Source organism: Varanus komodoensis, unplaced genomic scaffold (assembly GCF_004798865.1).
Source record: "Varanus komodoensis strain SLA01 unplaced genomic scaffold, ASM479886v1 scaffold4, whole genome shotgun sequence".
Classification (NCBI taxonomy): Eukaryota; Metazoa; Chordata; class Lepidosauria; order Squamata; family Varanidae; genus Varanus; species Varanus komodoensis.
In genome coordinates this window covers 48,657,919-48,671,334 of record NW_025335941.1, presented here as the reverse complement: position 1 = coordinate 48,671,334, position 13,416 = coordinate 48,657,919, and the positions used below count along the sequence as shown (strand labels likewise).

General features: G+C 36.6%; 1 protein-coding gene across 5 annotated transcripts in view; it reads left to right on the top strand.

Moving 5' to 3' along the window:
- Positions 1 to 13,416, top strand: part of IFT88 (intraflagellar transport 88) — a 51,537-nt gene that overhangs the window by 2,344 nt on the left and 35,777 nt on the right. For 3 of the 5 annotated variants that reach the window (XM_044441666.1, XM_044441668.1, XM_044441665.1), the window contains exons 3-13: positions 154 to 250; positions 1,073 to 1,135; positions 2,119 to 2,175; positions 2,880 to 2,933; positions 5,143 to 5,206; positions 5,356 to 5,425; positions 8,034 to 8,124; positions 9,274 to 9,378; positions 10,765 to 10,867; positions 11,833 to 11,947; positions 12,895 to 13,126. In XM_044441666.1, the coding sequence (XP_044297601.1) occupies positions 161 to 250; positions 1,073 to 1,135; positions 2,119 to 2,175; positions 2,880 to 2,933; positions 5,143 to 5,206; positions 5,356 to 5,425; positions 8,034 to 8,124; positions 9,274 to 9,378; positions 10,765 to 10,867; positions 11,833 to 11,947; positions 12,895 to 13,126 (1,044 nt within the window). In that variant the 5' untranslated portion in view covers positions 154 to 160. Of the gene's footprint in view, positions 1 to 153; positions 251 to 1,072; positions 1,136 to 2,118; positions 2,176 to 2,879; positions 2,934 to 5,142; positions 5,207 to 5,355; positions 5,426 to 5,781; positions 5,889 to 8,033; positions 8,125 to 9,273; positions 9,379 to 10,764; positions 10,868 to 11,832; positions 11,948 to 12,894; positions 13,127 to 13,416 lie in introns of those variants that run through there. The other 2 variants (XM_044441667.1, XM_044441669.1) reach the window with 2 other exon arrangements.

The window sequence follows — 13,416 nt, the reverse complement described above, 5'->3', positions numbered from 1 at the left end:
AAAAAAAATTCTTCAGTTTCCAGCATGAACAGTTAATCATGAGCACAATTTATATGAAAGAGATCGGTCATTGTGGTGACATTTTAAGTCAATAAGAAATTACTGATTGTTGAAGTCAAAGGTCAACATTGTAACACATTTAATGTTTCACAGGTTTAAAATGATGAAAAATGTCCACCTAGCACCTGAAGCAGATGAAGATGACCTTTATTCTGGCTACAATGACTATAACCCTACCTTTGATACAGAGGTAAAAAAAACAATTTATATTAGGATAACCTTAGAATTTTGTTTGGACAATGAGATAGTAGTTGATAGTTGACTGACCATCTGCTACTTTGCATATAAGTAAAAGTGAAAATATGCAGGAAAGTTCACATCAGCAGAATTCATTTTAAAAGATTAGAAGTGGTGGACTGTACTTGCACATATAAAGATTTTGCTGGTTCAAACATAGTGGTAAGACAGAATTCTTTGCAGTTCAGCATGCCGCCTGATTGCCCTTGCTTGTTCTTGCTGACTGCAGAGGTAACTAAACAAAGCAAGAAACTTCCATCCATGGCTTGTTTAATATTACAGTTGAGTCAGAATCCTTGTCTCGTTGCCACCCTGACAGGCAAGCATCATAGGCCAGTTTTTTTTCATGGCTTGTTATTATGGTTTGTTAGGAGAAACTGGTCAACAATATAAGTTCATGTGTAACATTAAGCAAACCATAGATTTTAAATTTTTTTAATGGAAATGAATTGCCTAACTGTATTATTTAGCTATGTGAGCAAACAAAAGCCAGTGTGATGTAGTGGTTAAAAGTATGGGACTGGGACTCAAAAGATCTGTATTCTAGGTTCCACTCAGCCATGGAGCTCAGTGACTTTGGGTCAAGTTGCAGACTCTCAGCCCAACCTATTTCATAGGGTTGTTGTTAATATTTGAAGAGGAGAGTTATATACAGTAAGCTTCCTTGAAAGGAAAAAAAGTGATATACAAATTTAACAGATAAACACATTAAACGAATTGTAAAACTAATGACTCCATTGTTTGTTCCTACTTACATTTTATTGCCTTATTTTAGGACTTAGAGAACGATCCAGCTTTTCAACAGGCTGTGAAAACTAGTCATGGTAGACGTCCTCCAGTAAGTAAATGTTGAAATATATCATTATAAGCATTTGCAAGCACTCTTATAATCCTTACTTTCTTTGTTTCACATATTTTTAATTCAGAAATATTGTCTAATTGAAATCAGTGTGACTTACTTCCCTTGAATGCTTATTTAATATAGATGTCTTTACTTTCTTCACACCCAACTGAAATAACATGTGTAATCTTATGTCTGTCCATTGCCATTCCCTTGTATTTTGTTAGTCTCCATAGGGGAGAATGCCATTCCCCCCCTCCCCCACCACCTTAGGATTTCTAAGGATTTTTCTTCTATAATCTTATTTCAATGGATGCTTTGCTCAGAAGATCATACTAAGCATTCAGGGAAGCAGTAAGGGCAATATATTCTGATAAGTTCCTGAGCGGATGAGCAGAATTCAGGAGAGAGATATACAGGAGCAGTAAAAACTTATCTTAATGACTGCATTATAGAGCCACTTAAGGCTTTCATCTAACTGTTGTTTATCAAGCCAAGCATGGTCAATACTGAGCAGCAGTTCGCAAATCTGACTCTCTGAGGACTGCAAGAAGTTTTTCCAAAGCCTGTTAAACAAGAACCCTCAATTGGAGATTCTGGGTGTCATATCTGTGGCATCATACAATTTATTTCTTAAATAGCCTTTTGCTGAGCTACACATGGTCTTGCAGTAGTGTGGCATTTGGTCAAGCGATATGTAATGTACTTGGCCTAATAATGCTAACATATTCTAAAGAGTGTTCTCTTTTTTGCCCAGTAGGAGGCAATCTTGTCTAAATTCTGAAAAAGATTCATTACTCCCTTTACAGGAATTTGAACAAAACATTTTTGTATTTTGTCACTAATAAAGGATAAAAATTATTTTGTATGAGTCAGTACGTAGCTTCACTATAACGTTCTGTAGTAATTATTTTTTAAAAATCTAATTTCTATGGACTGATGAATTATTCTTCATTAATGCTGAATTGTCTTCTTACAAGCTTACGGCCAAAGTTCCTGGTACATCAGGCTCACGAACATTAGCTACTGGATATGGGGTAGGTTTTGATTACATTCTTGAATTTTCCCAGCTCTTGTTTCTTTGGCTCAATGTTATCTCTAGTGAGCCACATATATTGCTGCTTAATTTTGAAGTTCCTGATCCCAGTTGACCCCTGCAATCCCATAACAGTGGACTGCATATTAAATAGTTTTGTAGCTGAGAGTCTCAGTATCATTTGCAGACTATTTGCTGATATTTGCCCTGTTAACAGTTTGTTTCACCTGTCAACCTTCGAAGGAGAGAACATTCTCACCTTATTATGTATTGCTAGTGTAAGATAGAAGGGAAAATGTTGGCCTTAGAGAGCTAAAGAAGGAAGGAAAAGGAGGAAAGGTGGGAAAATGGTGTGCTTTCTGAAGCCATGATTTATGGATACTAAATGGAAACTGACCAATGGCAGGATCTCCTGTGTAGAGGAAGATGTTAGTCTTTTCTCTCATGCCAGTGTTAATGTTTATAGCAATTAGATAATGGAAATTATTTCTTTCCCCACCACAGTTTAGAGATCTATTATCTGTAGTGAAAGTTTCTATCAGTATTTCTGTAGGTGATAAAAATATAGAGGTCTGCTGTTGGTATTAGGAAAGTGTTCCTTTTATGGCATTAGAACACAGTTTTCTAGGCTCTAGCCATTTTATTTTCTTGTAAACAGACACTGTAGTGATTACTGACTTTAAATATTTTCTTACATTGTGATAGTCAAAGACAACACTATCTTCATCAATAGGCAGACCAATGACAGCAGCTGTACAGGTAATTGCTACAAATATTTATAGTTCATAGCCATCTATCAGTGTACATGGGAATATTCAGAGCAAGTCAGGAGATGGGCACATTGGCGTACAGTTAATTTTAAAATTAAGGAATGAAGTACAAATTTTAAATCAGGTTGTTTTATTAAGTATTAAGCCTTAGCATTCAATAACAATAATTCCTTAATCAAATAAATGTCATACTGCCCCATGAACTGAATCCAGGGGCTAGGGTTACAGTTATTTCATGCATGGGATTGTAGTTTAATGTCCTAATGACATAATTACTTGGCACAGTTTTCTTGGTTGCAACCGTATGTTCAGCTACATGGGAGTAAGTACTGTTGAACTCTGTGGGGCATATTTTTTGAGTAGAAATGAATATCATCATATTGTTAATTTTATTATTTCCTTCCTATCCAGAGAAAAGCTGTGGGAATATTTGTATTTTTTAAAGAGAATAGATAATAAGAAGGAATATTATTAATTAAAATAATTAGAAGGAAATTATAGATAGAGATAATGAAGAATACGGTTTTTCTTTCAAACATAAGATGTTGCATATGAAACATTCCCAATTCCCTAACCATAGTTGATTGGGTAATATTTGTGATCCTTCATATAAGGATGTTGTCCCCACAAACCTGAGCTCATATCTAGCCCATCTCTTTTCCTAATCCAGGCCGCCAGGTGGCCACACCCCTTTTCCACATTAACAAGTGGTTTGCACTCTTCAGTCCTGATCTCATATTTGATTTTTAAGTACTTTTCCCCCATTTTAAAAAGGCTGAAATTCTTACCCTAAAGTTTGTATTATTGGCAATAAATCCTTTAAGCTGAAATATGCTGGTGTTTCTGTATTTTGACTGCTTTGGTCCCTCCTTCCCCTTTGGCCCCTTTGCCTTCTCTCCTTTTGTCCTCCAAGAATTTCTCCAAAATTGAATTTTGCCCTAAGGTTGGAAAAGATTCAGGGCCCCTGATTAAATGGCAGTAGCCATTTATTACTATCTTTGCCCATCCATTCTCCCGAAGCATCCTTTAACATAGACTATTTGGGCTTTTGTTCATCAAAACCTCAGTTACAGAGAATATTACAAGACTATCCTGGTTGTATGTAGGAGAATGTATTAGTAAAGTATGCAGAATAATCTTATGAATGTCTACAGAGAGTGTCAGCTATTGGGCAGTATAGCAATTAAATAAATCATTCTTTTTTCAGATATTACTCCCACTGCTTCAGTGGGTTTTACTTATAAATGAGTGTGTGTAAAAGGGGTCTCCAACCTTTGTGAATCCAGGAACACACATTAGAGAACTTGAGAAACAACTGTGAGCACCAGTACAAAATGCCAAATAACTGGATCACCAGTTTGGTATCTACCTAACACTTATATGGATCTTAGGTTGTATTTTATTCAGCTAAAACATTTGTTTTATGTCTATTGGATATCCCTAGGTTTATTTAAAGAAGAGAGTGCATATTTCAGCTAATTGATGGCAGTGAAATATAGATTATTGTTTCTTTTAAACAAAAGTTTCAGCAATGTCTGGTAGTTGCTTCTTTTTGGAAGAAGATAATTTGGAGACATTACAGATAATTGACACAGATCCATTTTGCACTGAAACAGTTTTTAATATTCACCAATGTATATGTTCTTTTAAATTATTTACTGACTTCATGGAGATTGATGAATAGTTAGTGTAAATGGATTTTCTGCATCCTTTTGAAGCCAAAAGACTGATACTACAGTACTAGAAGGATTAACACTCTCTACAGTGTGTAGATTGGGAACCTTATAATGCTTTCAATATCAGAATGGGTGACATATATACTCCACTTTCAGTTGGATACTTGGATGTTTAGTCCATTTTTGTTATAGTCTATTTATAATTGTTAGAAAGCTGTATGCCTTTCATATGAATACATGAACATATATTTTAAAGATTTGTTTTAAAAGTAAGTTTGCCGGAAACCACATGTTCCACATCAGGGACCTCATGGTCATTATTGGAGGGGCCCATGGGCACTCCATTGGAAACTCCTTGTGCTTTTATCAATAGAAGGTTCATAAAAGTATAGTACTTAAAATACTTTCCAGTAGAATTTAATGTGTCTGTCATCTCTCATTTAATATCAGCATTGTGCTCTGTTCAAATTCATGTTTCCTCATGGCGGTCAATGTTAAAAAATTCTTAATTTATTCTTAAAGGATGGTGTTGCTCGACCTATGACAGCAGTGCAGGCAGCAGGTTTTACCAAAGCAGCTTCAAGAGGTAGATATTTTTTTAAAAACCTTGGCTATAATAGGATATTTATTTACTTATTTATTTAGGGGACTTCCATGCCGCCCCATTCGCCGAAGCCTCGAGGCGGCTCACAATAGCATTTGGCACAGTTCTCAATGTTGTGTATTATTTTACAGGTTCTTCATTTGATCCCCTTGGTCAAGTGAGGGGACCAGCTCCTCCCCTAGAAACAAAAAATGAAGATAGGTATGTAGACAAATTTATTTCAGTCCATTTTGCAGCTAAAGTTTTTAGATCTTTTTAAATTAATTGTTTTGGCCATACAGAGTAGAGATAGCCTACTCTAGTAATCTCTAAACTAGATTATTGCAATGTACTTTATGTGGGGCTGCCCTTGAAGACTGTTTGGAAGCTGTAGCTTGTACAAAATGTGGCAGCCAGATTATTAACAAGGATCAGACCACCTGATCATATACTGTATCACCAAACATGGCCTGCGTGCACTGGCTGCCTATATGCTTCTGAGCCCAATCTAAGGTGCTGGTTTTGACCTATAAAGTTCTTCATGGCTTTGGGACCACAATACCTGACAGAACGTATTTCCCAATCTCTATCTACCTGGACACTGTGATCAACTTCTGGGACTTTTTTGCGATTGCCGACTCTGTGGGAGGCTCAGATGGTAGCAACAAGAAGAGCCTTTTTAGAGGTAACCCCCCAGTTATGGAATGAGTCTTTGTCCTGGACTTGCATGACAGGCACACTTTTTATGTTTGATTTGTTACAATGTGTTATTCCTTCATGATCTCCAGTGTTCTATTGCAATGCAGACTGAGTAGCTGACAATATAAAATTAAGCAATAAAATCAGAATAAGTAAAAGAAAATTTATATATATATATATATATATATATATATATATATATATATAAAGACTCTAAATCAGCTTCTAAAAAAAAAAAAAAAATTAACCCGTGGCCAATAGAGTCAGTGTGACTTAGTGGTGAGGTTGTTGCACAGGGACTGTGGATACTCAGATTCAGTTTCCACAGTTCTCCATAAAGCTCACTGGGATGATTTTGGACAGTCACTGATGCTTGGCATAATTTAACCTAATGGGGTTGTGAGGATAAAATGGAAAGGAAGAGAACTGTGTACTCATTCCCTGGCTCATTGGAGGAAAAAGAAGGATATAAATTGAACAAATAAAAATAAATAATGCTAATTGCTTGAGGTTGTTGGTGGTTCCCAAATTGAGCTAGCATTAGTAAGAACTGCCTACCTGCCCTCAGGGAGTCTTCCAGGATTAAAACACAGAGATGCAGTAAAAGATGCAGGTCTTTTTAATATAAGGAATATGGCAGTTTATAGCAACTGAAAAAACTTAATGCTAAATCATGACATTTTATTTGGTTTAACATTTTAAAATTCCACCTTTCCAAATTGTACTTGTAAGGTAGCTCATATCAAATCATAAAAAGCGCTATAATAAAAATACATCTATATTACATAGAAATTTACAAGCCTAGCGGTAGCATTAAAAGGAACCAGGCCTATTAAAAGAGCAGTTTTAAAATATAGTGGTGGGTAAAAAACAGAACTGTCCTTTCAGTTCCAGGAAGAATGAAATTGTTTTGATCTGGCACTTGAAACACAAGCTGTGGGTGGGGTCAAGAGAAGTGCAAGCTAAGATCTGCTTATGTGCAACAGTATTTTTATGTCCTCTCCTCCCCACTACAACCCACTGTGCTCTCTAAAATACAGTATACTCTCATGAATTGGAGGACTTTCCAGAACAGCATGAGAGTCTTGGGGGCTGAAGCAGGAACAGGGAATTAGTGGAACATAAGAAGGTGCTTTATACTGAGTTGGACTGTTGGTCCAGCTTGCCCAAAATTGTTGATACAGGCTGGTTGTGACTGTTGGGGGTTTCAGGCAGGAGTTTTTCCAGCCCTACCTATAGATGTTAGGGTTTAAACCTGCAAATAATTTCAACATGTGAAGCAGGTATTCTATCACTGAACAATAGGCTATTCTAAACAACATAATCTGGTGTTCCACATAGTGAATGAAAGTGACTTTTTCTCTGTGCAAAACTTATTTGATTCCAACTCTCAGGAAAGAATTCTGCTTCCACTAAAGAGGTGACTCCCTTGTGGTTGCAATCTAGCTTATCCCTGGAGAAGGCTTTCCCAACCTGGTACTTTCCACATGGTCATACTCTCTGGGGCAATGGGAGCTGTAGTCCAACATATCTGAGAGGCACCAGGTTGGGAATGGCTATTCTAAAGGTAATCTTCCTGCCTGTTCTATAAGTTGAGAAAGAGAGAGCCTTGTCTCCCTTCTGCTTAGAATGGAGGCATAGTTTATAGCAAAAGGGAATAGGCAGCACCAGTTGGTCCGTAGTCACCCAGTTGATCCCATGGCTAAATGAGGATTAGAAACTAGGTCACCTGAGTCCCAGTCCCATGCTCATAACCACTACATAGGATCTTCTATTTTAGATGAATGCTATCTGTGGTCTCTAGCTTTGTTATATTTTTGCTGTATTTTTAATGTATTTTTCTGACACTTTCTGACAATTTTAAATTGTTTAAGCAATCAGAGTAGCGTGTAGAAGGGTAGAAATTCCTATATAAATTAAACCTAAGTAAATGTGAAAGCAGCCAAAGAAGATCCTAAACTAAATGTAAAATATGTATTAGCAAAAGTGGTTCTGCCTTTGAATTTCTTTTAATTTTTAGTAACAATACAAATACCAAAAAAGATCAATAACAACAACCAAACAAAAAACCCCTAAATTTGGATTTCTGAATGGACATGAAAAATGATTTTGTTGTGTTCCTTAACTTTAGCCCAGAAGGAAAGATTAAACAGCTGGAAAAAAAAGTGAATGAGTTGGTTGAAGAAAGCTGTATTGCTCATGGTTGTGGAGATTTAAAGTTGGTAAGTCACAGACTTTATTTTGTCCTTGACATATCTGTTTATATAATTTTCAGCTTTTCAGTTCATTTTGCATACTGAAGACTGAAGGAGATAAAATGGCTGCTCATGTAAACATTCCAGGAACATCTCATCACATGTTCATATGTGATGGGTTATGTGAAAACACCCACCAAAGTTAGCACTTCTGCCTCTGGCTATTGTCACAGCTCTGTTAGCCCAAATGCATTTGGTCTTGAGGGAATACACAATCTTCCTGTTCTCACATGCAAGGAGGCTCTGGGAATGCTGAAGCTACAGTTTGTCCAGCCTGTTGAGCACTGATTCAGCACACTAGGGCTGTCTGTAAACTACAGTTCTGCAAAATTTGGTTTGGAATTGAGATGTTATTGACCTTTGCTTATCCCTATGACTAACAAATCCAACATAAATTCTGCAAAATATGACAATTTTTTGTGATTCTTTTAAATTTGCAATTTATCTAGTTCCTGAATTCAGTTTTTCTTGGCACCAAGTGGATGCATATTTTAGCACCTCTATTCATTGTAATGGGCTCTATAATCCAAGAATGCCACATGTGAAATGGGAATATTGCTTTGGAGTCTAATTACATGGGTGGAAAGGTACTTCTGTCCATGTAGAGTGATGTCTGTGGACTCCCATCAGTCTTCAGTTTCCAATGCCAAATCCCAAACTCATACTGAGGGACCCTTAACCCTGAAGATTGACTTTTGAGAGGCTGCTTGAGGCTGAAGTACAGGCAAGGCCAAAAAGGGGAAATTCTGCCCATGGTTTGTAGAATCCAAGGCAACTTTCCTGGCCATTAATGCTGTAAATTGATAGCTACCTACATATTCTGTTTGCTTGTAAATTTATGTTTTAGTTTTTCTGAAATGTCATTTGAGAACATTATAATAGTATCAATAAGCATATATTTTCTGAAACAATGCCTTTGAATTCAGCGGAAAAGTCCCTCTCCAGTTTTTATATAGGTGTTACGTGACAGTGTTGTTTCATGTCCTATTACTGTTCCTCTGCAGATTGTATGTATGCTATAGAAATAAATTTGTATAGGTACATGTGAAAGGAACTTGTTTTATGTAGTAAAGGAGGACAGAAGTCAACCCAGAAATATAATTTGTTTTCTTTAAGGCTCTTGAAAAGGCAAAAGATGCTGGAAGAAAGGAGAGAGCATTAGTAAGACAACGTGAACAGACCATGTCTCCTGCCAACATCAATCTGGATCTTACTTATACTGTAAGTGTTTGTGATTTAATTGGTCCCATTTTTATCCCAGTTCTTCTTAAGGGCTTTTGAAGATTTCTTCAGCTCTTCAAGAAAAAATGTGCAACAAAAATAGATACCAATTTATATTGTGTTAGAGTGCATCTCCAAAATTTGGAGGCTGGTAATAATCACATATGATTGCTGATTTTCTCAGATGAATTTTGTGAATGTTGAATCTACATATATACATTTTCCATTTTTCATATTTCACTGACTGTCAACATTTTTCAGACCTTTGTAACATAATACTGGGATTTCAGACATTCCCAAAGTAGGTCAATAATAATACTAACTGAATTTCAGACGGTGTTTATAACAAAATAGTCCAAGGGTTGACTTAATAACCCCAAATATACCTTTTGTAAAATCCATTAATGCACATGCACACATGCTCACTGTCTCGTGTGTGTGCATGCAGCACACACACACCACTCCTGCTTCAGAGGACTCTATTTTGTATCACAATTTTTTGGGTTTGACAATATTTTTCAAGATATTAAAATACTTTATTTACCTTATTATTGCTTGGTGTTATTTTTAAAATTAACAGTCTAAGAGGTTTTGTGTAATTAGTTGTGTATAACACATAGCTTTGCCTGTCTTAAGGTAAAATCTTTACAGTAATAGCAAGTATAACTGGTGATATTGTCTGATGGTGACAGAAGTTTCTGTTACCACATTTTGTTCCCTCAGGCCTGTTCAATTTGGAATGCCATTTTTGGCCTGGACTGTCAGCTACTTTGCTGCCTCACTGGGCTTTCTATGCCACAAGGATGAGTTAAAGAAGTTACTCAGGTTCTGTACAGACCAGACCTTCATTTGAACTTAGTGTGGGGTTAAGAGTGGTAGTAATTCAGGGCTTTGGTGGAGGACTGGGTGGAGGTACGTTTCTGAAATACCATCTTCCTCACAGACAAGTCAGTTCCCTGATCATTGACTGTAACAAAAGAGTCAACGAAACAAAAGTCAAGTAGATAGTTAAAGGAAAAACCTTGAGTATCTGCAGTTAGAGACTCAGTTGATGATATTGTGATACAATATATAGTGCCCACAATTACATTTTGTCAGCAGACCTTGTGAAAGATTGGTTAGAAGCAGAAGATCAACTCTTCAAAGCCTGTCCTCAAGTAAGAGGTCATTTTTCACCAACTTTTCAATGTGGTTGGCCAGAAAACTTTTGGTCTTCCTTCCCTTATGCTGCTTTTTTTTCTCCGCACTTCCAAGTGGCAACCTAATTCTTCCTATTTTACTACTGACATATGATGAAGAAATTTAAATTCAACTCTACTTATTTATTTTATTTCTGTACCACCCAACATATGAGATCTATAAACACTCTCACTTCTTCTGTTTTAGGTTCTCTTTAATTTGGCCAGCCAGTATTCAGCTAATGAAATGTATGCAGAAGCCCTTAATACCTATCAGGTCATAGTGAAAAACAAGATGTTTGTCAATGGAGGTAGGTTATAATCGCAAAGCTAAACCATGTGAATTGGTTACTCTGGAAACATCTTAGGAGATGGTAACTCTTCAACAATTCCCATGGAAACCAGTGGGAGTTAAGAAGCAGCACCATTGTATTTGTGTGATTACATTTAATAACTCTTCAGTATTACTGAATATTTCTTTCTTTGCCATAGTACATGTTCCATGCTCCAATTACACTTTGGTCACTGCAAAAATAATTTGGTTCAACCCCCTCCCCTTTTCAAAGCAACTTCTCCAAATGCAAGTGCTTTTCCTGATTTTATCCTTCGGCCAGTGCTGACTGCTTTCCCCACACAGTGAGAGGCCTCAGAAAAGGACTGGGGATCAAGTGTATTCTTCCCCAGCTGGTATACAGCCTCCCTTTTCTCCGGTAAAAAATAGCATTGTTCTGCTACACTCTCAGTTTGCCTCATTACTGAGTTTTCTTTAAGCTCTCTCTCTTAGCTCTGGTAGAAGCTAGGTTGAAAGAGTGCATTCAGGACAAACTTATTAAAGCAAGGGTTGTGCTGCATCAGACCTTGCTTTTTACTCAAGGTGGGGAGCAAAGGAAAAATGTGTTGTTTCAAGTTCTTCTGTTGCACTACCAAAACTCAAGTCTGAACCAAACCTTGGTGCTGATGTGTGTTGTTACTAAGAGTATTTTCAGGCAGTCACATAGTAGTTTCACCAGCAGATTATCCATGTTTACCTTTTAATTCGGGGAAACAGAAGACTTATTTTCATATTCTAGTCAAAATTATTCGTAATCACAAATGGAAAAAATAGATACTGTTTTTATCTTTTCTGGTTCAACTAACACATTCCATTTTTCCTTCTCCGTATTCTTCTCTAACTAGAATTGCTGCATGTAATCCAAGTAAAAGCCTGTGAGATACACAGGGGTTGGACTATATCTCAATCAGTGGTGGTTTTGTTTTTGTTTTTGTTTTTGGATAGGCATGCTGAAAGTGAACATGGCAAATATTTATTTGAAACAAAGAAACTATTCAAAAGCTATAAAATTCTACCGAATGGCTCTAGATCAAATTGCAAGTGTCCATAAAGAAATGAGGTGAGTTCCAACAATAATGGAATTGATATTTTATTTTTATAATCAGTACTATTTATGTGCTATTTTTCAGTGGTTAAAACCTTTCTATGTAGACAGACCTTTCACTGATTTACTGTTTTATCTGGAGAACGTAAGAACTGCTGGACAAGACGAAAAACTAGTCCAGCATTCCAGATAATATATATTACACATAAGCAGATTACACAGTTACATGATTTACAGGCCTGAAAAAAATCTTCCTTGTCCCATTACTGACCACCGCTACAAAATTAGATCTAAGGGATGCAAGCGTGTTTATGCATTAACATGTCTGCGCTCTGTACCCATAAAGGGAAGATGAGGGGGTGTATAATTCTAACATCAAAAGGAAAGCAGCCCTCTTCCTCCTCTATTATGTTAATTTCCCATATTCTGTCATCCGGATTTAATTTCCTTCCAACCCAGCTCTGGTACCAGATGTGAGCCCAACTGGAGACTAAATTCTCTAAGCAAAAGAGCTCTGGTAGGAAGGGGCTCAACTCTGTTCACAGTTGTGTCCCTTTCAATGTAAAAATCAGATTTCCACCCAACTCCCCAATTTTATGTTAATGAGGCAGTTATGTGGCTGCTCTTTTGTATAGCTTGGTCCTTTATTGGCTGTTGCTTTATTGGCTGTCTCTTGTTTACTTTGCTTAAGTTTTATTTTACCTGTATTGAAAGCAGCACTTAAAAGCAGTCACAATTAAGATCATTGGGGGAGTGGGGGCCCTTAACTTTTCCCTTCCCCAAAAACACTGAAGCATCTGAAACTGCTACTTTTGCATTGCTAATGGCAGTGGGAAAACAGGAATCCCTGTTGGGGTCACTGACTGAATGAGGAAGCTTTTGCCTCTTTGCCTCTAGCAGTCCAGTCCATTTGTGCATGTGAGAAATCAATATAGCATTCTAATTATGATTTATTTCATTAGGATTAAAATAATGCAGAACATTGGAATTGCATTTATTAAAACTGGCCAGTATACTGATGCCATTAGCTCTTTTGAGCACATCATGAGCACATCACCAAACCTGAAAGCAGGCTTCAACTTGATCCTTTGCTATTTTGCTACTGGAGAGAGAGATCAAATGAAGAAAGCTTTTCAAAAATTGATTGCAGTTCCACTGGAAATGGATGATGATGACAAATATATTTCACAAGGAGTAAGTATTAGCAAATCAATAACTGTGATTTGTAAAGCAAAGTTGTAATGCTGGGGGAACTGGTTCTTTGATGACATATTTGTTGTAAACAACTCAGAGATCTTTGACTAAGGGTGGTATAGAAATGAAATAATAATATGACAGTGACAATAAGTAGAAGTAGTCTATTATCCAATATTTTACAATGGTGAGTTCATCAAAATAGTCCTTTCTTTTAAAAAAAGCTCTCAAATTCAATCTGAAGTAGAATTTCTAATATATATTTGATAAAAAAATAAAAAGTTACAATT